This window comes from Trachurus japonicus, chromosome 19, assembly GCF_045865225.1.
Source record: "Trachurus japonicus isolate A0001 chromosome 19, Traja_1.0".
Lineage (NCBI taxonomy): Eukaryota > Metazoa > Chordata > Actinopteri > Carangiformes > Carangidae > Trachurus > Trachurus japonicus.
This window is the reverse complement of record NC_140925.1, coordinates 4,003,485-4,028,271: the sequence shown is the minus strand read 5'-3', so window position 1 is coordinate 4,028,271 and position 24,787 is coordinate 4,003,485. Positions and strand designations below refer to the sequence as shown.

At 42.3% G+C, this 24,787-nt stretch overlaps 1 protein-coding gene across 1 annotated transcript in view; it reads left to right on the top strand.

The window, feature by feature from the left end:
- LOC146967170 (uncharacterized) overlaps positions 1–24,787 on the top strand; it is a 95,166-nt gene that overhangs the window by 56,720 nt on the left and 13,659 nt on the right. Inside the window, exons 12-14 of the mRNA XM_085760893.1 lie at positions 9,171–9,214; positions 19,767–19,984; positions 22,968–23,038. Of these exons, the coding sequence (XP_085617019.1) occupies positions 9,171–9,214; positions 19,767–19,984; positions 22,968–23,038 (333 nt within the window). The remainder of the gene's footprint in view (positions 1–9,170; positions 9,215–19,766; positions 19,985–22,967; positions 23,039–24,787) is intronic.

Here is a 24,787-nt window from a genome sequence, read left to right as displayed (position 1 = left end):
GCCCCCTATAAAGACGATTTGTTTCCGATCACTTCCTGTATCTGTGTCACCTAGTGGCTCTATTGTCAATTCTACTGTACAAGTAGCCTATACAGGACATACAGAGGATTGAAATTACGTTTCTCTCAGACCTTCGGTGCAGACAATAAACATTTAAGGCAATCTATACATCTAAAATACAAATCTAGAATATTGTATATATAAAAAAGGGCATATAAAGAAAAATAAAATATATATTTAAAAAAAAGTAGCCTAGAAGGCACAATAGCAGCGATACAGTGATACTAGTGCAAATTAATAACAGTTTTTTGATTTGAAAAAAAGAAAAAGAAGCTTATTTCAATCAGGGAACTGAACAAGGCCACAGATTATCACAGATTCTTTCAGTTGCCAATTGATCAATAAATCTTGGAGCCACAGATCAGGATAAAAATTAACTTTATTTTTGCGAGTTGCTTCTGTTGCCGAAAAGAGACGTCACAACATCTCTGCTCTTTGATTTGTTTATTTTAATTTATTTCTGCAGACGACGTTTTCCAAGCTCAGACGTGTTTATATGAAACCATGAATTTAACATTTAAACTGATATAAAACTAATATTTTCCTATTTAATAACAATGTTCCTGTTATCTGTTGTTTGACCACCTGAATAAGTGATCTAGACCACGCCCACTCAGGAAAAGACAGGAAGTGGAAATCATCAATTTCATTTCTGTTCCACTTCCTCTGCTTTTTTTTGGGTGTAGCTAATTCTAACGAAGCTTCTTAGCTTTGGAAAGATGCGTCGTTGTTGCCGCCGGTAACAACAGAGTGGGCTCCAGCCCCATGGTTAGCCTAGCTTAGTTTGGGTTACCATGGAGACTAGAGGTTACTGTGTGAATACAACAGGTCGACGCGTTGTGTCCTCAGGTCGAACATCTTTCTGTCTCTAGGTTCACTGTTGTTCAACTTGATTAGATTTCACAGGTCAAAAAGTCAAAATTAAAGGTCACAGTGACCTCACGCCCCCTTTGTGACATCACAACGTTCAGGAAGAAGACACTGGCGTATTTTTAGGTGATGCTAAGCTAAACTAAGATTAGGGGTGTACAGCCAGTGCACTATTTGTATTCGGTTTTGGATTTGGGCTTTTAAAAAAAAAGAAGAAACCGGAAGTGGGCGCACTGACTTCAGCCGAGCTAGTGCTACGCCGAGCTAGCCGGCTAACTTCCGCTTTAGCTCTCTGCTAACTAGAACGGGAATAAAATAATTGAATCGTGCGGCTCTTCTAGACTTTCCAAACGTAATCGGACTGAATGGATCAAATTGTGGTAGTGAAACGAGTCGTTTCGCGGAGGTTGTGACACTCAAAAAAAAAAATTATCCGGCGTTTTATAGCCGCTAGCTTCTTTTCCCATTATTGTCTATGAGAAAAATGCTAAGTTGTTGAACGGTGACCCTGGAAGTATCGGTGAGCACTTCCTGTCTGCAATGCATGCTGGGAGTTGCTGTTTCTTAGCAATCCTGTTGTGTTTGGCGCTCTACTCTCTCGTGTTGTGCTTCTATGGCGGGTGCACCAACGTTACGGTGCATTAGCGCCACCTACTGTGTTGGAGTGTGAACCAGAATCACCTGGTTATGTCGCTGTTGCTGATCCAAACGTTTCTTTTTCTTTAGAAAAAAGCTCCCGAATAATAATGAGGAGAAACTTCGGACAGAAAAACTATTCGGGATCAAAGCATTATTCGTGTAGCTACTAATCCGAACACATATATTCGGGTTCGGGTACACCCCTAGCTAAGATCTTCCAGTCATCTTCTTTTTCCCCCAAAATCCCTAAACTCCTCCTTTTAATTCACAGCTCAGTGAACACACACTTCATCATACATCATCATCATACACACCTTTCCCTCCTCCCTCCTTCCCTGTCTCTCCCACGAGGCCAACACCACTGAATACTAATTTGCCATTGCAAGTATATTAAAAAAAAAAAAGAAGTGTGTGTAACCTCAGCTGCATTTTTTGTGTGTGTGAGGAAGAGAGAGAGAGAGAGAGAGGCAGCTGGGAGGCTGTGATTCGCTGCCGATGACTGAGAGGAGGGAGGGAGGGAGGGAGGGAGGGAGGGAGGGAGGGAGGTACGCATTGACGGAGAGAGAGAGAGATAGAGGGAGGGAGAGGGAGAGCACTGTCCCTATCTGCTTCTTTTTTGCGCTGCGATTCAGGCAGCCAGCGCTCCTCTCCTCCTCCTCCTCCTCCTCCTCCTCCTCCTCCACCTCTTCCTCCGCAGCAGCAGCAGCAGCAGCAGAGAGAAAGAGAGAGAGATAGAGAGAAGACAGGAGGAAAAAGGACTGGACGGACTGAACAGATTGCAACAGATAAACACAAAGATGAGGTGGAAGATATGAAAGACACCATCCTCCTCCTCCTCCTCCTCCTCTTCCTCTTCCTCCTCTTTAGCAGCAGTGGGATCGGGATCAGAGCCGGCGACAGCGACGGTGGCGTTGGCAACGGGAGAGCCGCCGCGTTTTCTCCCTAAAACACCCACAACCGCCGCGTCTGTGTGTGTGTGTGTGTGTGTGTGTGTGTGTGTGTGTGTGAGCGGCGCTGAGAGAGACTTGAGAGCAGATTGAGTGAGTGAGAGAGAGAGAAGGAGGGAAGGAGGAAAGGAGGGAGGGAAGGAAGGATGACAGCCGAGCTCTGCACATGGACCGAGTGAAGCTCCGTCAGTCAGTCAGTCAGTCACTGTTAAACTGATGGTGTCCATTTTACAGTGGGAGCAACAGGAAGCCTCACTCCTCCTCTTCCTCCTCCTCTTCTTTTTCTTCACTGAGCGCGGCTACTACACTCCTGCATCTTCTTTTTCCTCTTCTTCCTCTTTTTTGGTTTTTCCTCTTTGATTTCATTTCGCTGTGACGAAACCGAAGAGGACGGACGGACGCTTCCTTCCTTCCTTCCTTCTTCTCTCTATCTGTCTCTTTCTGGAGTCCTAAAACCTCTCACGTCTATTGTGTGTTTCTGTTTGTGTTTGTGTTTGTATTGTCAGGTAGAAGGAGCTTGTTGTGTGTGTTCATGTGTGTTTAAGAGTGTGTGTGTGTGTGTGTGTTTTATACCTCCTCGTTTCCGCATTTTGCACCCATCTGTTTCACGCTGGCCGTCCGCTCACACCTTTCGCCAGTGTTTCATACCATCTGTGAGATCTGAGAGAGAGAGTCAGCTCGGCTCCCCACCTCTCTCTCTCTCTCTGTGTGTGTCTGTGTCTGTGTGTGTGTGTGTGTGTGTGTGTGTGTTGTGTTTAAGGACTCGTCTCTGTCGCTCGGTGGCAGCTGGACAGGTGTAAACTTCCTGTTCAGCAGCGTCGTTTCCCGCCCTGAGCTGCAGTTTGAACCTTTACGTGGACGAACGTGGACGTCGCCACGGTGTGACTCTCTGTCGGAGCGTCAGGTGGTCGTCGTGTTGTTGAACCCACCACCTCCAGCTGTTTGTTGCTTTGTTTTACCACAGAAACACTGGTTTTTGTTGTTTTTTTTTAATATATATCCCCCCCCCGTGAGGGATTTTTTCTTATTTTGTCCCGTCTCGGACCATGATCGGCGTCAACAGCCTGCACTCGGCCGGACGTCTGCGCTCTCGCTCCCTCTGCACCGTGCGCTACGGCCGGGACTTCCGCATGATGGACCCATTCCGCTATCCCAGAACGCCGCGCTCGCGCTCCCTCAAGCCGCTGGTGTTCCCGGACCTGCTGGGAAAAGCTCAGGACGGACAGAACCACCCACAGGCCCGGAAGAGGAGGAAGGTACTGAACCACCGATGTTCCAGCTGTTTCCTGTCGCTGCTTCTTTTTTACTTTTCCTTTCTGAGTCATTCATCATCATCAGAACTCATCAAACTCCAGACTGGAGTGAATCATCTTTTTATTTTTTATTTTTTATTCCTTCTTCATTTCACAGCAGTTTGACACATGTCACAACAATTCACACGTATCGGCTTCACACTGATCTGAGCTCAGCGATGCGACGCTCACAGATGCTCAGTTTGGTCCGTTAGGCTATTATATAAAAAATACATTTATATGTGTGTGTGTGTGTTTATGGAGAGTTTGTTGAAACAAGTAGGTGAAGGTGAAGAACATCCTCCTCCTCCTCCTCCTCTCGGTCTCGTTGAGCCTCCAGACTCAGGTCTGATCTCCTCTGCACCTCCTTCTACCTTTTGTGTTAAATCCACTCGCTTCCTTTTTTTAGCCTTAAATCCACAGAGGACTCACTCTGCTGCTGAGACTCTCAGCTCCCGCAGGATTTACAGTAAGGACGGCTTTCTCTTTGCTTTTCTCTTTTCTCCTTTCTCTCTTTCTTTTTTTTGTGCAAATAAAAATATTCTTCAGGAGAGACTCTGCTGGAAGATAAACTCGGCTGTGACACAGTTTCACTGACTCCAAATCAGTTTCAGGAGGAAATATAAACAAATCTGCTGCAGAATTTACTTATAATCAATTTGCAGAGTTGTTGTAGTTTATTGCTGCTGTTGATGGTTGTCGTTGGTTGGAGTTGATGCATCTGTTAATCTGCAGATGAATCAGTAATGGCTTCCAGTCTCTGTTGTTCCTGTGTGAAAAGTGCATCGGCTGCTTTTTTTCCTTTAATTATAAGATTCACATCCTTGACTTTCTTTTTTTTTCTTTTTTTCATAATTTTTTTTTACCATGTTTTTGTTTTTGGTTTCAGGGTAAAACGCTGCAGATCAAAGCTCTAAGTTTGGTTCTTTTATTATTAATTTCACTCTCAGCAGCGTTCTGCAGAAATAATCTCACACATGCAGCTGCAGAGTTTCAGACAAGAAACTTAACAAAGAGCAGAGACGACAACAAAGAGGAAACACGACAAAATGTTGCATTGTGACACATTTACAGTCACTTCTCTGTTGTTGTTGTTGTTGTTGTTTGGTGCATTTCATGGGACGTTTGCACCGTGCTGCAGTTGTGAGTTCATATTATTTATTCATGTTATTTAGTCCAGTTGATCAGTGGTTCTCAGACTTGTTCACAAGAAGCGATAGAAACGAGACCACAGACACTTTTTCTCTGAGACGTTTTAAAACAAAAAGTTAATAATATATGATCTCGCTTCCAGAAAGACGCAGTCCTGGTTCTGGTTCTGGAGTCTCTGAACCTCGGTGCTTTCTTGAGTTCACATCAGTTTAAGTGGAACCAAAATGGGAGGACGTTACTCTGCGTTACTCAGGCGGAAGGAAACACAAAAACAACAACAGCAGCGGCAAAATGTCTTTCTTTGCTGTCTTTTAAGTTTATGAATTATTTGCTCTGGTGTTGGAGTTGAACTTGTACAACCTCTTCTTTCTCTTTTTGCCCAAATCACCATGAAACATTTTGTTACAGACTTGCCTTTTATTTTCTCGGTGCATTGGTCGGTTTAAAATGAGGTTTGGGAACCAGATCCCTGTGAGAACCAAAGAGTTGCAGCAGTTCAGTTCATTTGCAGGATTCATTGTGTTTGTGGCTAAAAATACCAGCGGTTAATTCTCATCCACTGATGTTGTGTTTGCATTAACAGCAACAAGGACGTTGCTGCTGTTGTTGTTGTATATACATATTTATGTCCATGCTCATTTGTTTGTTTGCTCCGAGCTCATTTACTTTGAGTGAGTTCTGTTTTAGTGCTGATGTTGTAAAAAGTGGATGAGTCTCAGCAGGAGGAAAAAGAAGGAGAAGAAGCTGCAGCTGCTGCACATCAACATCACTGCTCTCGCAAATCCACTGTTAATATTTGATGTGGACCAAAAGTCGTGCTACAGATGCAGTTTATCTTTGAAACGGTTCCCGGCCGGGGGAAGCTCAGCTCAGCTCAGCTGTGTTTTTTCTTTTTTTATTAAGAAGTAACGACCATGTGATGGCACAGAAGCCAGAACTAAAGTGTGTGAGTCCAGGAGCTGCAGCTCGTTAATATTCATGAGGCTCTGGATGTTTCTGAAAGGCTGGAAATGAACCTGATTAGACACAGAAATCAAACTCTATTATAAATCCAATTTTCATTTTGATGAAGGGGGGGATGGGGGGGGTGAGGGGGAGTCACAAGGCTACAAGCACCGCCGTGATGTGACGTTGGTTAACAGGCTGGAGGTCTGAGGGAACCAGTGGAGACCAGTGGAGCTCTTTAATCTAAAGAACCTGATAGAAAATGATCGATTTGAGGCTCAGAGGTGAGAGAGGAGGTGAGGTGGCGTCCTCCTCTCCATCACCTCGGCTGTCACAGCGCGTCCGTCCCACGTCCACACGAGTCAGATTAAAGGGAAAGGGTTCAACATTTTGGCGAACTGGCCCATTGCCATAATCCCTATAGTCATAGCAGTAGGTTCGTTACCTTTAATTGTCGGTGCAAGCTATTTTTAGAACGGCGGAGCAGAGCCGCGAGCTGCTCAGAGCTACGCTACGGAGGCTCATGGGATTTCTTGGTTTCACCACGCTATGAGATAATAACAGAACGTTACCAGACAGAGTTGTTTTAGAGGGAAATACAGAGACTGCTTGATGAAAAACTGTCCCTGAAGGCAACGCGCATCAGCGGTTTTGCATGAATTTCCCTCTAAAACAACTCTGTCTGGTAACGTTGTGTTATTATCTCATAGCGTGGTGAATGTGCAGGTCACAACTTGTCCACCAGAGCGTTTTGGAGTTGTTGGATTGTGTATTTGATGAGTTTGATGAGGGAAACCAAGAAATCCCATTAGCCTCCGTAGCGTAGCTCTGAGCAGCTCACGGCTCTGCTCCACCGTTCTAAAAATAGCTTGCACCGACAATTAAAGGTAACGAACCTACTGCTATGACTATAGGGATTAATGGCAAAAGTCAAAACCTGGACGCTTCATTTAAAACCTCCAGACTGATTATGGTGATGATAATGACAGTGAAGGAGCTGAAGCAGTGACCTAAAAAAGAAGAAGATCAGAAACAAATCTGGAGCTGAAGAAACATAAACATTAACCCAGTTAAATATGAAAAGAGTGAACACACACACACACGCACTTTATAATGAACACAAATTCAGCTCAGACTCCATCAGATGCACTGAAACCAGATGTTCACCACAGAACATGTTGCTGGTCGACGTCGGGAAGTGAAGTCGGACGTTGGACACAAACTGTACGACTCTTTTAGAAATGTGGTTGTTTAACTCCAACTCGATGTGAAGCCGTCCTGTCTGTTGACAGTTGTCAATAAAGTTACGTTCATATCGGTCACAATGGGAAGAGGAGGACGAGGAGGAAACTGTTGCCTCCATGTTTGACTCTGATCTGTGTCACACATTTTAAGATACTTTCTATCTCATTAATGACGTCTTACACATGAAATTTGATTGATTATTGATGATCTAAAGGATGATTTATGGTTTTAGATTCAACAAGCAGCACATGAGTTAAAGTCTCTCTGCAGAATCTCAACTTCTGCTTCAATCTAATTATTTTGTTGTTTCTACAGTACTTCTTCTGCGTTTGATTAATCAGCTGTTAATTATTTGTTTCAGCATTTTAATAATTAATCAGGTGGAAAATGTTTAGGTTTTCTGTTGATCAGCTGATTTACACTGCAAAAATTAAAATATCTTACCAAGAATATTTATCTTATTTCTAGTCAAAATGTCGTTTCTAGTCAAAACAAATCTCATTCTACTTAAAGTAAGACTCATCACATTAAAAAGTAGCTTGTTTTTCAGACACTTTTTACTTCTTTCAAGTCTATTTTCACTTGAAATAAGTAGAAAAATCTGATAGTGGAGCAAGTTTTTCTTTCTTATTACAAGCACAAAAAACTTGCTTTCACTGGCAGATTTTTCTACTTATTTCAAGTGAAAATTTGTTTGAAACAAGTGAAAATTATCTAAAAACAAGTTAATTTTTAGGTGATGAGTCTTATTTTAAGTGGAAAGAGATTAGTTTTGACTAGAAATGAGACATTTTGACAAGAAATAAGACAAATATTCTTGAGATTTTGAGTTTTTGCAGTGTATTAATCACTGAGCAGCTGGTCAGCGGATGCTCGTCGGCCTCGTCCCCCCCATCGTGTGTCTGTGTGTTGTGTGTCTGTGTGTGATATTGTTCGTGTTCTTGAGCTGTAACTTAATTTCTCCGCTCCATCGATCGGAGTCTAAATAATTTATTGGCCGATCGATCGGCCGGTCCATCCATCGACGGTCTGCGTGGCGGATAATGGCTTTGTAAGTGATGTAGAGGCTGATTGGATGATTGATGGACGTCGGAGAAAATCAGTTAATCTCAGGCAAAGGGCGAAAGAGAGAGAGAGAGAGGAAGGGGTGACATTTATCAGAGTACAACTTATTGAATGAGGCCAGCTTGCTCGCTCAGTGTGCACACAGAAACAGACACACACTAGGGATGTCACAATTGCTTGTTTTCACAATTAATCGCGGTATTAAAAAGATAATGTATGAACCGTGTCGGCAGATGTGGCGCCAAAGTAAAGGTACACTGCAAAAGTTCAAAATCTTTCCAAGAATATTTGTCTTATTTCTTGTCAAAATGTCTCATTTCTAGTCAAAACTAATCTCTTTTCACTTCACAAAATAAGACTCATCACCTAGAAATGAACTTGTTTTTAGATCATTTCCATTTGTTTCAGACAAATTTTCGCTTGAAATAAGTAGAAAAATATGATAGTGGAGCAAGTTTGAAAGATAAACTTGCTCCACTATCAGATTTTTCTACTTATTTCAAGTAAAAAATCTGCTTGAAAGAAGTAAAAAGTGTCTAAAAACAAGCTACTTTTTAATGTGATGAGTCTTATTTTAAGTATAATGAGATTTGTTTTGACTAGAAATAAGACAAATATTCTTGGTAAGATTTTTTGTTTTTGCAGTGTAAATGTACAGATACTGGTCCATTTACCTAACGTAGCATTGAATTGGTAGGAATTTAAATGCTGTGTGTCATTTGTAATTTAAAAAAAAAAGATTAAAATTAAGTAATGTGTATTTTAACTATATTTGATTTTACACATTAATAGTGTTGTGAAATTAATGAATTCATAATAATCGTGATAATCGTAACACCGTGATTATTTCTCTGACAATAATCGTACCAAAAAAATCTATTATCGTGACATCCCTAACACACACACACACACACCTGTTGGTCATGTGGTTTAACTCTGTGTGTTTCCTCCACAGGCTCTGTACAACTCCATCAAGAACCAGAAGCTGCAATGGACACTGTAAGTAATCACACACACACACACACACACACACACACACACACACACACACACACACACACACACACACACACACACACGTGCTCGTTAATGACGTGTTTGTGTGTGTGTGTGTGTGTGTGTGTGTGTATTGATTAGCTCGTTAGCGTGCTCGTGTGCGTGTGCGTGTGCGTGTGCGTGTGCGTGTGCGTGTGCGTGTGCGTGTGTGTGTGTGTGTGTGTGTGTGTGAGTGTTTGTTGTCTGGCATCGTCATGTGAAATGTGAAACATTAGTGTGTCAAGAGGTTGCTATTCTGGTGGATCGCGCGGCTTCAGAGCGCCTCGCAGATGCCAATTAAGTCACTGGCTTTCCAGCAAGCTTTGTTGCCATAGCGACGGCACCATGGATACGACTCCATAGCTACCGCATTGCTCTTCTTTCTTTCTTTCTTTCTTTCCCTTCCCTTCCCTTCCCCGTGTGCGTCTCTCTCTCTCAGCAGCAGCAGCAAACAGAGGGACGGCTACTGCACGTATATGTGTGTGTGTGTAGGTGTGTGTGTGTGTGTGTAGGTGTGTGTGGACATGAGACATAAGGCAGGATAGAGAGATGAAGGGAGAGAGAGAGAGAGAGGGAGAGAGAGGGAGAGAGGCAACTGGTTTTAAATGGCTCTTTACCTGCATCCTGTACGAAGGTGTGACCACGGCCTCCCACTGTGATCCAGGAATAGAAGCAGAGCAGCTTCATCACAAACAGCTGAGAGTGGACAGAGGAGGAGGAGAGGAGGAGGAGAGGAGATCTAGAGGAGGAGATCCAGAGAGAGAGAGGAGATCCAGAAAGAGAGAGGAGGAGATCTAGAGAGAGAGAGGAGGAGATCTAGAGAGAGAGAGGAGGAGATCCAGAGGAGGAGATGCAGAAAGAGAGAGGAGGAGATCTAGAGAGAGAGAGGAGGAGATCCAGAGGAGGAGATCTAGAGCGAGAGAGGGGGGAGAGAGAGAGAGGGGGAGAGAGGGGATCCAAAATGGCAGGAGGAGAGAGATCTAGAGAGAGGAAGAGATCCAGAGAATGAGGAGATCCAGGAAGTGAGAGGGGGAGATCCAGAGAGTGGAGATCTGAATCCAGAAAGACAGGAGGAGATTCAGAGAGAAAGGAGGAGATCTAGAGGAGGAGATCTAGAGAAAGACAGGAGGAGATTCAGAGAGAGAGGAGGAGATCTAGAGAAAGACAGGAGGAGATTCAGAGAGAGAGGAGGAGATCTAGAGGAGGAGATCTAGAGAGAAAGGAGGAGATCTAGAGGAGGAGATCTAGAGAAAGACAGGAGGAGATTCAGAGAGAAAGGAGGAGATCTAGAGGAGGAGATCTAGAGAGAAAGGAGGAGATCTAGAGGAGGAGATCTAGAGAAAGACAGGAGGAGATTCAGAGAGAGAGGAGGAGATCTAGAGGAGGAGATCTAGAGGAGGAGATCTAGAGAAAGACCGGAGGAGATTCAGAGAGAAAGGAGGAGATCTAGAGGAGGAGATCTAGAGAGAGGAAGAGATCCGGAGAATGAGGAGATCCAGGAAGTGAGAGGGGGAGATCCAGAGAGTGGAGATCTAGAGAAAGAGAATCCAGAAAGACAGGAGGAGATTCAGAGAGAAAGGAGGAGATCTAGAGGAGGAGATCTAGAGAAAGACCGGAGGAGATTCAGAGAGAGAGGAGGAGATCTAGAGGAGGAGATCTAGAGAAAGACAGGAGGAGATTCAGAGAGAGAGGAGGAGATCTAGAGGAGGAGATCTAGAGAAAGACAGGAGGAGATTCAGAGAGAGAGGAGGAGATCTAGAGGAGGAGATCTAGAGAAAGACAGGAGGAGATTCAGAGAGAGAGGAGGAGATCTAGAGGAGGAGATCTAGAGAAAGACAGGAGGAGATTCAGAGAGAGAGGAGGAGATCTAGAGAAAGACAGGAGGAGATCCAGAGAGAGAGGAGGAGATCTAGAGAAAGAGAATCCAGAAAGACAGGAGGAGATTCAGAGAGAAAGGAGGAGATCTAGAGGAGGAGATCTAGAGAAAGACCGGAGGAGATTCAGAGAGAGAGGAGGAGATCTAGAGGAGGAGATCTAGAGAAAGACAGGAGGAGATTCAGAGAGAGAGGAGGAGATCTAGAGGAGGAGATCTAGAGAAAGACAGGAGGAGATTCAGAGAGAGAGGAGGAGATCTAGAGGAGGAGATCTAGAGAAAGACAGGAGGAGATTCAGAGAGAGAGGAGGAGATCTAGAGGAGGAGATCTAGAGAAAGACAGGAGGAGATTCAGAGAGAGAGGAGGAGATCTAGAGAAAGACAGGAGGAGATCCAGAGAGAAAGGAGGAGATCTAGAGGAGGAGATCTAGAGAAAGACCGGAGGAGATTCAGAGAGAGAGGAGATCTAGAGGAGGAGATCTAGAGAAAGACAGGAGGAGATTCAGAGAGAGAGGAGGAGATCTAGAGGAGGATATCTAGAGAAAGACAGGAGGAGATTCAGAGAGAGAGGAGGAGATCTAGAGAAAGACAGGAGGAGATCCAGAGAGAAAGGAGGAGATCTAGAGGAGGAGATCTAGAGAAAGACAGGAGGAGATCCAGAGAGAAAGGAGGAGATCTAGAGGAGGAGATCTAGAGAAAGACCGGAGGAGATTCAGAGAGAGAGGAGGAGATCTAGAGAAAGACAGGAGGAGATCCAGAGAGAGAGGAGGAGATCTAGAGGAGGAGATCTAGAGAAAGACAGGAGGAGATTCAGAGAGAAAGGAGGAGATCTAGAGGAGGAGATCTAGAGAAAGACAGGAGGAGATTCAGTGAGAGAAAGAGGAGATTCGGGGAGAGGAGGAGATCTAGAGAAAGACAGGAGGAGATTCAGAGAGAGAGGAGGAGATCTAGAGAAAGACCGGAGGAGATTCAGAGAGAAAGGAGGAGATCTAGAGGAGGAGATCTAGAGAAAGACAGGAGGAGATTCAGTGAGAGAAAGAGGAGATTCGGGGAGAGGAGGAGATCTAGAGAAAGACAGGAGGAGATTCAGAGAGAAAGGAGGAGATCTAGAGGAGGAGATCTAGAGAAAGACAGGAGGAGATTCAGTGAGAGAAAGAGGAGATTCGGGGAGAGGAGGAGATCTAGAGAAAGACAGGAGGAGATTCAGAGAGAAAGGAGGAGATCTAGAGGAGGAGATCCAGAGAGAGAGGAGGAGATCTAGAGGAGGAGATCTAGAGAAAGACAGGAGGAGATCCAGAGAAAGAGGAGGAGATTCGGGGAAAGGAGGAGATCCAGAGATCTAGACAGAGAGAGAGGAGAGAGGAGGAGATCCAGTCCAGACTTTGTTTCGCTCCGACAGCAGCTGGTTGATGTTGATTTTTGACTCTGTTTTGTTTCTGTGCTTTTCACTCGTTCATTATTCATCAGTTCAGACTCTGACATCGTTCTCTCTCTCTGTTGGTGCAGATTTCATCACGCACACACACACACACACTTATTCACACACACACACACACACACACACACACACACACACACACACACTCATCGACAGCCGGTGACAGACACATATACCTTTACGTATCTATATCATCATATCTGCGCCTGAGGAGGCTGTGAACGGCGCTCGCTGCACGGCCTGATGGGAAATATCCTGCCTGTGTTCCGCTGCGTCTATAAATAGGTTTCGGCCTCGACATCGATTTACTAATTTACTTCCAGATTGAGGTTTAAATAAAAAAAACACTCTGCAGCACCTCAGAGTGGAGTCGAAGGCCTGAGATCGAGGTGTGATTATTATATGAATACAAATAACTAACTGTGTGTGTGTGTGTGTGTGTGTGTGTGTGTGTGTGTGTGTGTGTGTGTGTGTGTGTGTGGTCCGATGAGAAACATAATGCAAAGAAAAAATAATAAAACAAACTGAGGGAATAGATGTTATTTCACACCCCCACAGAGAAACTCACGCACATGGCTGCACTCTGCTGCAGCGAGAGGCACCCACATGTTCTTCAGTTCACACACACACACACACACACACACACACACACACACACACGTACTGTACAGACGTATACAGTACACACACACACACACACACACTGATCCTCGCTGGCTCAGGCGCGGGGGTGGAGAGCAGAGAGACGCAACAAGTCGGAGATAGAAAACAGGTAGAAGAGGACGAGGATGGAGATCAATCTGTAGCTGTTAGTGATGTTATTCCTCACCCGCTCCCCCTCTAAAGGGATAGTTCAACATTTTGGAAAATTGGCCCATTAATTGCCCATTAATCCCTGTAGTCATAGCAGTAGGTTCGTTACCTTTAATTGTCGGTGCAAGCTGTTTTTAGAACGGCGGAGCAGAGCCGTGAGCTACTCAGAGCTACGCTATATGGAGGCTCATGGGATTTCTTGGTTTTCCTCATCAAACTCATCAAATACACAATCCAACAACTCCACAACGCTCTGGTGGACAAGTTGTGACCTGCACATTCACCACGCTATGAAATAATAACACAACGTTACCAGACAGAGTTGTTTTAGAGGGAAATTCAGAGACTGCTTGATGAAAAACTGTCCCTGAAGGCAACGCGCATCAGTGGTTTTGCATGAATTTCCCTCTAAAACAACTCTGTCTGGTAACGTTGTGTTATTATCTCATAGCGTGGTGAATGTGCAGGTCACAACTTGTCCACCAGAACGTTTTGGAGTTGTTGGATTGTGTATTTGATGAGTTTGATGATCTGAAAACAGCTTGCACCGACAATTAAAGGAAACAAACCTACTGCTATGACTATAGGGATTACGGCAATGGGCCAATTCGCCAAAATGTTGAACTATCCCTTTAATCACCCTCTCACCTGCAGCACATGCAGACGTCACATGACACCAAACATATTTTACATTTTAGATCATCAACTTCTTCTTCTCGTTCAGATGAAGTTTGACTTTTCTACGGTGGCCCTGAAGGTTCAATTCACTGCAGCTTAATGAAACAAAAAAAGACAAAACGTGATTCACATGTTATTTATTTATTGATCGTATGGATATGGTTAGCTTAGCATTAGCCTTCAGCCTGGTCCGTCACTTTACTGTGTCCCCTCAGAAACACTTCCTGTTGTGTTTTTGTCAAAGTGATGAAGTTGTTTTATTTCTTTTCCTTCATATAGTTTTCTATCCTTTCTTTTTCACCTCCAGTTCCCTTGTTGTATTCCTCTTTCTTTTCTTTTCCTTCTAATTTCTGTCCTTTGCTTTCCTTTTCTTCTCTTTCTTTCTCTTTTTCTTCTTTTCTGTCCTTTCTTACTCTTATTTTATCTCTTCTCTTCTTGTTTCTATATTTTTCTCCTTTCTCTTTTTTCCTATCCAACATTTTTGTTTCCTTTCTTTCCCTTTCTTCATCTCTTTCCAATGTCCTTCCATTTTCTTTTCTGTTTTTTTTCCTTTTGTCTTCTCTCTCCTTTGTTTCCCTTCCATCCCATTGTTTTATTGTTTTTCCTCTTTTTCCTCCCTTTTCCTTTCTTCCTCTCCTCTCCTCTCCTCTCCTCTCCTCTCCTCTCCTCTCCTCTCCTCTCCTCTCCTTCTCCTCTCATCATTGTCGATAACATTTCTCCATCTGAGAAAAGACGAGCTTTGTCTTTTTTTTTCTCCCCCCTCTCTCCCTCTCTCTCTCTCCATCCTCCCCCCTCTCTCTCCATCTCCTCTCCACTTTGTGTCTGTGTAGAGAGGGATGCAGGCAGGACGACTGTTACCAGGCAACAGGCTCCGTGCTCATTGGCTCAGTCTCCCCCATCCCTCTCTCCCTCCCTCTCTCTGTGCTGTATGGGGTTAACTGCTGTTATGTTCTGTTGGTTACTCACAGCTCGGTCTCGGGGGTTCGGCATCGAGCCATCTTTCTATTTTCGGGCTGAACTTTTGCGTGGAGCCGCCTGGTGAGGTAACAAGTGGAATCGCTGCTGCTGCGCTGTTGTTACCTCGGCGACGTTTGTAATGTAGCTGTCGTAGCCCGAAGCATCGATCATCTGCTAATGTGACAAATCCCTTTAAAAAACACTAAGAGAATAAGATCCAGCGCTTTGTGTGGGATTATTCAGAGGAGAATGGGATTATCACTGCTGCTGCTGCTACGTGAGCTGTAAATATTGTCTGTCGTTCACACACAAACCCGCTCCCCACTTATCTGGTCAGTTTAATATATAATAGTGTTTAGTACATGATAATAATAATAAAAGTAGCCTAAGTAGCTGTGCTGCGTCATTCATAAACAGAAGTTTAGAATATAATGAAACACGTGAAATGAAACGACAGCTATAAGATAAAACTTTAGGAATAAAAGGTAAATACATTTAATAACCAGTCACTAAAAACAAAATCAGACAATACAACTGCAATAAAATGAATAGAAACAGACAAGAATATGAAGTAAGATGAATAAAAAAATAATAGTTTCATGATGAAACTATTAAGTAAGAAGAAAAATGACAGTTATATAATAAAACCTTTAAAGAAAATAAATCAATACAAATGGATGAGACTGTGAGGTAAGATTCATCAAAAAAGCAAAATTACAGGTGGAAAAAAAACTAATAAAATAGATTAAAGACATTAAAATATGAACAGAAGCCTCATGCAGTCAAAATGAAAGATGTAAAATGGCAATAAAATGAATAAAAACTGACAAAGATATGAAACAAGTCGAGTGAAAATAATAAAATTACACAATAAAACATTTAAAAATTGTGATAAAACTCTAATGAAATCAATAAAACTCACTGAAATACACACAGCCAAGAAAACACAGGATGATAAAAGACGAAATTAGATGATAAAATATGTAAAACTACAATAAAATGAATAAATACGACCCCTTAAAACTTAATACACACGCACACGAAGAACACAGTCTGGTCACTTTGCTGCTGATCTGAGAGCAGCCGGTCTTAAAACATCAGTGACCTGGATTCACAGCGACTCGTCCTCCATCTTTAAGTTTCATAACCGAGGTTTAATTTGATTTAGACGACGATAACCTTCCTGCTCCGTCCTCCTCTCCTCGGCTCTGACGGAGTTTATCCACTGGTTTTAACTACGTTCATGACACAGACATGAGACAATGTATATGTAAGACAACATAGAAACAGAAACAGATCATTTATTCCTCTTGTTACAAACTAAACCTGTGTTTTATTGTGATATTTTATGAATGATATATAACATATGTCCCTATATCAAGAGTGATGGTGGCATATATATCATTTATATGAAAATATAACACACACAGTACGTGCATCTTCTAAAATTTGTATGTATGAACATATTTTCAAGTCTTTATGATGATTTTTAAAATTAATTTAATGTATATATGTGCAAGTTTATTGAAAAAAACATCAATATAACATTTCTTAAGTATGTTTTTCCTATTAACATTCAGTGAGAGTGGCCTCCTCTATAATATTATACATATATTAACAGGCTTTAAGATGAATTTACAGTTTTCATGTTAATAATTTTTTACATTTTCATATAAAATAAAAGCACAAATCATCTGAATAGAAACAAAAACAGATCATTTATTCCTCTTATTACAAACTAAACCTGTGTTTTATTGTAAATATTTTATGAATGATATAACATATGTCCCTATATCATCATTTATATGAAAATATAACACACAGGGTATGTGCATCTTCTGTATGAACATATTTTCAAGTCTTTATGATGATTTTTAAAAATTATTTTAATGTATATATGTGCAAGTTTATTGAAAAATATGTTAAATATGTTTTTCCTATTAATTTCAAACATGTTTATCTTCACATTCAGGGAGAGTGGGCTCTATTCTATATTTTACATATATATTAACTGGCTTTAAGATGAATTTACAGGTTTCATGTATATATTTTTTTACATTTGCATATAAATTAAAAGCACTAATCATCATCAGTGTGTCCATATACATGTACATATTCCATGTTTGTGTGTGGTTGTCGTGGTGCAGCAGCAGCAGCGAGTTGAGCCCTCTGGGCCTCCGTACTTTTTAACCAACAACAAACACACAAACTTGTCACGTTGACGTGTCGTTTCTGGGTCGTCGTCGTCTCTCTCTGATGCTGCTTTCGGCCCCTCCCCTCCCTCCCTCCCTCCCCGTCTCACCTCCGCCCGGCTCCTTATGAGCATCAAGAGGAGGAGGAGGAGGAGGAGGAGGAGGAGGAGGAGGAGTAAAGAGGAGACGAGCTGCCCCCCCATGGGTAAAGATGCCCCTGTTTTTCACCTCACTGAGCTGCAACAAAAAAAAAAAAGATGGTGTCACTCTTTTGGCCGTGGTGCGTTTGTGATCAAGGCGAGAGGAGGAAAACACAGACTCGAGGCTTTGAGGAAGTCGCTCTCGTTCCCCAATCCTTTTTCCCTTGCTTCTTTCCTTCCTTCTCTTCCTTCCCTTCATTCCTTACTTCTTCTTCCTTCCTCTTTTGATCCAGTTGACCTGGTCTGTTCCCTCCCTCCATCTTTCTTTCCTTCCCTTTTCCCTTCCTTCTTTCCACAATCCTTTTTACCTTCCTTCCTTCCTTCCCTTCGTCCTTAATTCTTCCCTCTTTTTTGACCCAATCTGTTCCCTCCCTCCATCTGTCTTTCCTTCCTTTTCCCCTTTCCTTCTTTCTTCCCATCGTTCCCTTTGTCCTTCCTTCTTTCCCTTTGTCCTTCCTTTCTTCTTTCTTTCCCTTCTCCCTTCCTTCCTTCCATCCTTCCTTCCTTCCTTCCTTCTATTCCTTTATCTTTCCTTCCTTCTTTCCCTTTGTCCTTCCTACCTTCCTTCCTTCCTTCCTTCCTTCCTTCCTTCCCTTCGTCCTTAATTCTTCCCTCTTTTTTGACCCAATCTGTTCCCTCCCTCCCTCCATCTGTCTTTCCTTCCTTTTCCCCTTTCCTTCTTTCTTCCCATCGTTCCCTTTGTCCTTCCTTTTTTTTTTCTTTCCCTTCTCCCTTCCTTCCTTCCTTCCTTCCTTCTATCCCTTTATCCTTCCTTCCTTCTTTCCCTTTGTCCTTCCTACCTTCCTAACTTCCTTCCTTCCTTCCTTCCTTCCTTCCTTCCTTCCTTCCTTCCTTCCCTTCGTCCTTAATTCTTCCCTCTTTCTTGACCCAATCTGTTCCCTCCCTCCATCTGTCTTTCCTTCCTTTTCCCCTTTCCTTCTTTCTTCCCATCGTTCCCTTTGTCCTTCCTTTCTTCTTTCCCTTCGTCCTTCCTTTCTTTTTTCTTTCCCTTCCTTCCTTCCTTCCTTCCTTTCTTTCTTCCTTCCTTCCTTCTATCCCTTTATCCTTCCTTCCTTCCTTCCCTTCGTCCTTAATTCTTCCCTCTTTTTTGACCCAATCTGTTCCCTTCCTCCATCTGTCTTTCCCTCCTTTCCCCTTTCCTTCTTTCTTCCCATCGTTCCCTTTGTCCTTCCTTTCTTCTTTCTTTCCCTTCTCCCTTCCTTCCTTCCTTCCTTCCTTCCTTCTATCACTCAGCTCGCTCGCTCTCTTGCTCTCTCTCTGTTGGACATGTTGTTGTGCAGCTGCAGCTCTGTGTGTTGTGTTGTGTTGTGTTGTGTTGTGTTGTGTGTGTTGTGTTGTGTTGTGTTGTGTTGTGCTGTGTTGTGTTGTGTTGTGTTGTGTGTGTTGTGTGTGTTGTGTTGTGTTGTGTTGTGTTGTGTTGTGTGTGTTGTGTGTGTTGTGTTGTGTTGTGTTGTGTTGTGCTGTGTTGTGTTGTGTTGTGTTGTGTGTGTTGTGTTGTGTTGTGCTGTGTTGTGTTGTGTTGTGTTGTGTTGTGTTGTGTGTGTTGTGTGTGTTGTGTTGTGTTGTGTTGTGTTGTGTTGTGCTGTGTTGTGTTGTGTTGTGTTGTGTTGTGTTGTGTGTGTTGTGTTGTGTTGTGTTGTGTTGTGTTGTGTTGTGTGTGTTGTGTGTGTTGTGTTGTGTTGTGTTGTGTTGTGTTGTGCTGTGTTGTGTTGTGTTGTGTTGTGTGTGTTGTGTGTGTTGTGTTGTGTTGTGTTGTGTTGTGTTGTGTGTGTTGTGTGTGTTGTGTTGTGTTGTGTTGTGTTGTGCTGTGTTGTGTTGTGTTGTGTTGTGTGTGTTGTGTTGTGTTGTGTTGTGTTGTGTTGTGTTGTGTGTGTTGTGTTGTGTTGTGTTGTGTTGTGTTGTGCTGTGTTGTGTTGTGTTGTGTTGTGTTGTGTTGTGTTGTGTTGTGCTGTGCTGTGCTGTGCTGTGCTGTGCTGTGTTGTGTTGTGTTGTGTTGTGTTGTGTGTGTTGTGTTGTGTTGTGTTGTGTTGTGTTGTGCTGTGCTGTGTTGTGTTGTGTTGTGTTGTGTTGTGTTGTGTTGTGCTGTGTTGTGTTGTGTTGTGTTGTGTTGTGTTGTGTTGTGTTGTGTTGTGCTGTGCTGTGCTGTGCTGTGTTGTGTTGTGTTGTTGTGTTACTGTGTGAAATCTCTGGACCTCTTGTTCCTCGTGTAGCCGCCACAGACCGGACCAAACCGGACAGGACTGGACGGATGATGATGATGATGATGATGAGGTGTTAATAATGACACATAGGTGTTGATCAGTTTATTTATTTATTTATTTATTTGTGTGTTTCGTCTCCATAGCGACGAGGAAGAGCTGAGGAAGTCGTTCTCGGAGCTGGGCGACAGCCTGTGCGAGTCCAACACCTCCAAGTCCATGAAGCGGGTCGGCAGCAGCGGGAAGCCGCTGTCCGACGACGAGTCGCAGTCGCAGTCGCAGTCGCAGCCGCTGACGGGATCGCTGCTCTACAAGAACGGATTCCTGGTTCGGAAAGTCCACGCGGACTCGGACGGAAAGAGAAGTACGACTCAGCAACTCTGTCAGACTGGGAACTCTCCATGTTTCTTCTTCTTCCTCCTCTGTCTTTTATTTTGAAGGGTTGATCCATGAGAAGATCTAAAAACCATCTCAGTGTCGTTTTCCATCTCCTCTCTCTCTCTTTCAGCTTCTCTCTAGAGCTCTAGAAACAACAGGTCGGTGTCAGCCAATCAGAAAAGAGGAGGCGGCTCTGAGCCTCTCTTCTGATTGGCTGACTGTTTTCTGAGTGACCATATACAAAACAGAGCAGATTTCAGAATAAAACACTCAGAGAAACCAAATCCTGCAAGTTGTTGTTGTTGGATGGCTGGTGGGTCCAGGTGGTGAGGGGGCGGGGCTTTGTTGTGACATCACAAAGTGACAGGAAGTCCTGACGGCTGGTTTTAAGGCTCAGTTTCTGAATACAGGCTGTGTGCATTTCTCTGTGGACTGAGGCTTTGATACTTTCACAGTATTAATATAGAACCTAGAGCTGCTTTATAATCACACTACACATGGACATCTACCTTTATACTGTATGGAGCTTTAATACAAACATCTACCTTTATACTGTATGGAGCTTTAACACAAACATCTACCTTTATACTGTATGGAGCTTTAACACAAACATCTACCTTTATACTGTATGAAGCTTTAATACAAACATCTACCTTTATACTGTATGGAGCTTTAATACAAACATCTACCTTTATACTGTATGGAGCTTTAATACAAACATCTACCTTTATACTGTATGGAGCTTTAACACAAACATCTACCTTTATACTGTATGGAGCTTTAACACAAACATCTACCTTTATACTGTATGGAGCTTTAACACAAACATCTACCTTTATACTGTATGAAACTTTAATACAAACATCTACCTTTATACTGTATGGAGCTTTAACACAAACATCTACCTTTATTTTGAAGGAGCTTTAACACAAACATCTACCTTTATACTGTATGGAGCTTTAATACAAACATCTACCTTTATTTTGAAGGAGCTTTAATACAAACATCTACCTTTATACTGTATGGAGGGAGCTTTAATACAAACATATACCATGGAGCTTTATGCAGTAATAAAGTTTTAAATCAAAGTTTAGTCCAGTTTTGAACACGTCTATCACTGCTTTTCTGCTCTGACAATAACGTTTAACTCTGTAACAAAACAAAAGAGACAAAAAAAAATAAAAAATCCCACAATCCTCGGCTCCACCGTGAAATTCCTTCAGATTTTTATTCATCTCCATCAAATCCTCCTCTTTGCCTTTTGACCAATCAGAGCGCAGTTTTTTTTCCAAAGTCTTTGTGTCACGTCCAGTTTCACACTCGTACTTCCACATTCACATCGACGTCTCTAAAGGAATCCGCTCTGATCCAATCAAACGTCTCGGTGCGAATACGTGACTTACGTAACCCCATAAACCAGCAGCTGGATTAGTCCGTGTGGACATAAAGAGACGAAACCGTCAGTTAAATACACATTCGTCAGGACAATGTTTTATATTTTCTGACATCAATGAAGGTCAAACTGTGGGTTTTAAACTTTTCACTGGTTCGTGTGGGGTTTTTTTTGCTGCGAAGCTGCAGATTCAGACTGAAACGAGCTCCTGACTGAGCGACGGCACGTTAGTATTAATAGAAATAGAGCATCAAGTCGATAATGGAGCAGCCTCAGATGAAGAAACCGTGACAGGACTCAAATAAACCACCGGCCTTGAACACAGCGCAGGTTTAATCCACTAATTTAACCCTCCTGTTGTCCTTCTGTTCACTTCCTCCATCCTTCCTTCCTTCTTTCCCCAATCCTTTTTCTCTTGCTTCTTTCCTTCCTTCCTTCCCTTCGTTCCCTTCATCCTTACTTCTTCTTCCTTCCTCTTTTGATCCAGTTGACCTGGTCTGTTCCCTCCCTCCATCTTTCTTTCCTTCCCTTTTCCCTTCCTTCTTTCCACAATCCTTTTTACCTTCCTTCCTTCCTTCCTTCCTTCCTTCCTTCCTTCCTTCCTTCCTTCCTTCCTTCCTTCCTTCCTTCCTTCCTTCCTTCCTTCCCTTCGTCCTTAATTCTTCCCTTTTTTTGACCCAATCTGTTTCCTCCCTCCATCTGTCTTTCCTTCCTTTTCCCCTTCCTTCTTTCCTCCCATCGTTCCCTTTATCCTTCCTTCCTTCTTTCCCTTCGTCCTTCCTTCCTTCTTTCTTTCACTTTTTTCCTTCCTTCCTTCCCTTCGTTCCCTTCATCCTTACTTCTTCTTCCTTCCTCTTTTGATCCAGTTGACCAGGTCTGTTCCCTCCCTCCATCTTTCTTTCCTTCCCTTTTCCCTTCCTACTTTCCACAATCCCTTTTTCCTTCCTTCCTTCCTTCCTTCCTTCCTTCCTTCCTTCCTTCCTTCCTTAATTCTTCCCTTTTTTTGACCCAATCTGTTTCCTCCCTCCATCTGTCTTTCCTTCCTTTTCCCCTTCCTTCTTTCCTCCCATCATTCCCTTTATCCTTCCTTCCTTCTTTCCCTTCGTCCTTCCTTCCTTCTTTCTTTCACTTCTCCCTTCCTTCCTTCCTTCCTTCTATCCCTTTATCCTTCCTTCCTTCTTTCCCTTTGTCCTTCCTACCTTCCTAACTTCCTTCCTTCCTTCTATCCCTTCGTCCTTCCTGCCTTCCTTCCTTCTTTCTTTCCCTTCTCCCTTCCTTCCTTCCATCCTTCCTTCTATCCCTTTATCCTTCCTTCCTTCTTTCCCTTCGTCCTTCCTTCCCTCTATCCCTTTATCCTTCCTTCTTTCTTTCCCTTCTCCCTTCCTTGACCCAGGAGGACAACAGGAGGGTTAAGCTGAAATAACATTATATCTATATCACGTATACTTATATTTTGTCAAGACAGACTTTTGATTTTTTTTTCTTTCTGCTTGTTTTAGTAGAAAATTAAAAATTATATCTACAGAAATGTGTAAATGTGCAGGTTTAATGTTTTTATTGTTTTATTTTTTCACAGCACCAAGAGGGAAAAGAGGGTGGAAGACGTTTTACGTGATCCTGAAAGGGTTAATCCTCTACCTGCAGAAAGTGAGTGCTTCACATATCACTTTTATTTCGTTTTATTGTTTTTTTTATGGTTTTCATTTCTCTTTATTATATTTATTTTTTCCCCCTGGCTGTCTTACACCCTTACAGATGTTTCCTTTTATCACTTTTTATTTCATATCATTGTTTTATTTAACCGTCTCTTCCTGCTTTTACTTTCTTATTATTATTTCATTCTGTCTTATTTCATTCTTATTCCTCCTCTTTATTCATTCTCCTATGTTATTGCTGTAGTGGGTTCTTTTGTTGTTGTTATGGGTTTATTTGTGGCTGTTGGCTTTGTTTTTAAAGGTGCTATATAAAGAAACAGGATTATTATTAATAGCAGTTTTATATTTTAGCTGTATAGTCCGTGAGCTGGATATTATTGCGACTGCGTCTCTATAAACACCGTGTGAATCTCCAACACGTTCTTCCCGTCATGTGACCGGTCCACTCTCCCACTCGCTCCGTCTCCTGTGAGCTTTTTATTTTAATCAGCTGAAAACAACACGTTCACACTGACTGTGGCTCCTCTGAAGACGTTTTTTTATTTTTTTATTTTTTATTTTGGTGCCTGCTTCCTGTTTACATGTCTGAGGAGTGTAGTTATGTAACGTCGTCACGGCGGCCGTGGGCTTGGCGGTGTCGTCGTTGTTGTTGTTGAGGGGAAACCTCTGCCAGCGTCACAGGACACTGAAGCTGCCACTTCCTGCTGGACAGAGGGAGGACGACACCATCTGCTCCGACGACCCAAACACAAAACACAGAAAGAAAAAATATTGAGCTCAACGTTGGGACAGACTCAGTTTAGACTCAGTTTTTATTTTTTTTATTTTTTTGTGTCTTACTGTAACACTCAAATTCAGCTTAATACAAGATAAAAGTTGTGGTGCTTTTATTTTGAAGGTCAGATATTCCCCTAATGATGTATTTAAACATTTCCATGGAAAGAAAGACTTAGAAGAAGATTTAATTTGTCATTTATACTGAATTGTTTATTTGTTTAGTTGATGTTGATGTATTAGCTTTAGCTTAGCTTAGCCAACGGACCACTTCCTGTTTTCCTTTATTAGAACCGAATGAACTGGTTCTGTCCTGGATATTTATGAAACCAGTAACAATTAAACATTAGTTCAACATTATTTAACACTAATGAGTTTATTAATCCAAAATTAAACATTTATAAATATTATAAATTGCAGACTTATAAGTGTCGATGTATTATATTGCTTTATAAGTGATCGATTGCTGCATATTGCTAACTAAAGCTTAATAGTTTAGTTATTGTAAAGTGTTACATATATAAATCTTTATCTAAAACATTCATATTTACATTATAGTTAACAAAGGAGGATTTTTATGTTGTTTATATTATAGAAAAACTCTAAACATAAAACAAGAAATCTAATAATTATGAATTTTATGTCTTTTGTTTGTTATGTTTCATAAACATGAGCAGCATCACAATATAATGAATTAGTTTTTTTTTTGTTTTTTTTATTTTCTATTTTATTCACTAAACAGGAGTTAGGTGAAACCACTGACTCCTGTATCGGTGGTTCGATTCCCGCTTCAAACCAGATGAATGAGACATGAGCAGTTAGTTTGACCTGCTGCGACATCAGCTGCCATCTCTGACCCTAACGCCCTCTAACCAGCTTTAATCACCACGGTAACACCCCCCCTTCTGCTCTGTGGTCACCATAGTAACCGCCTCTCTCCTCTCCTCCTCCTCCTCTCCCTCTCCTC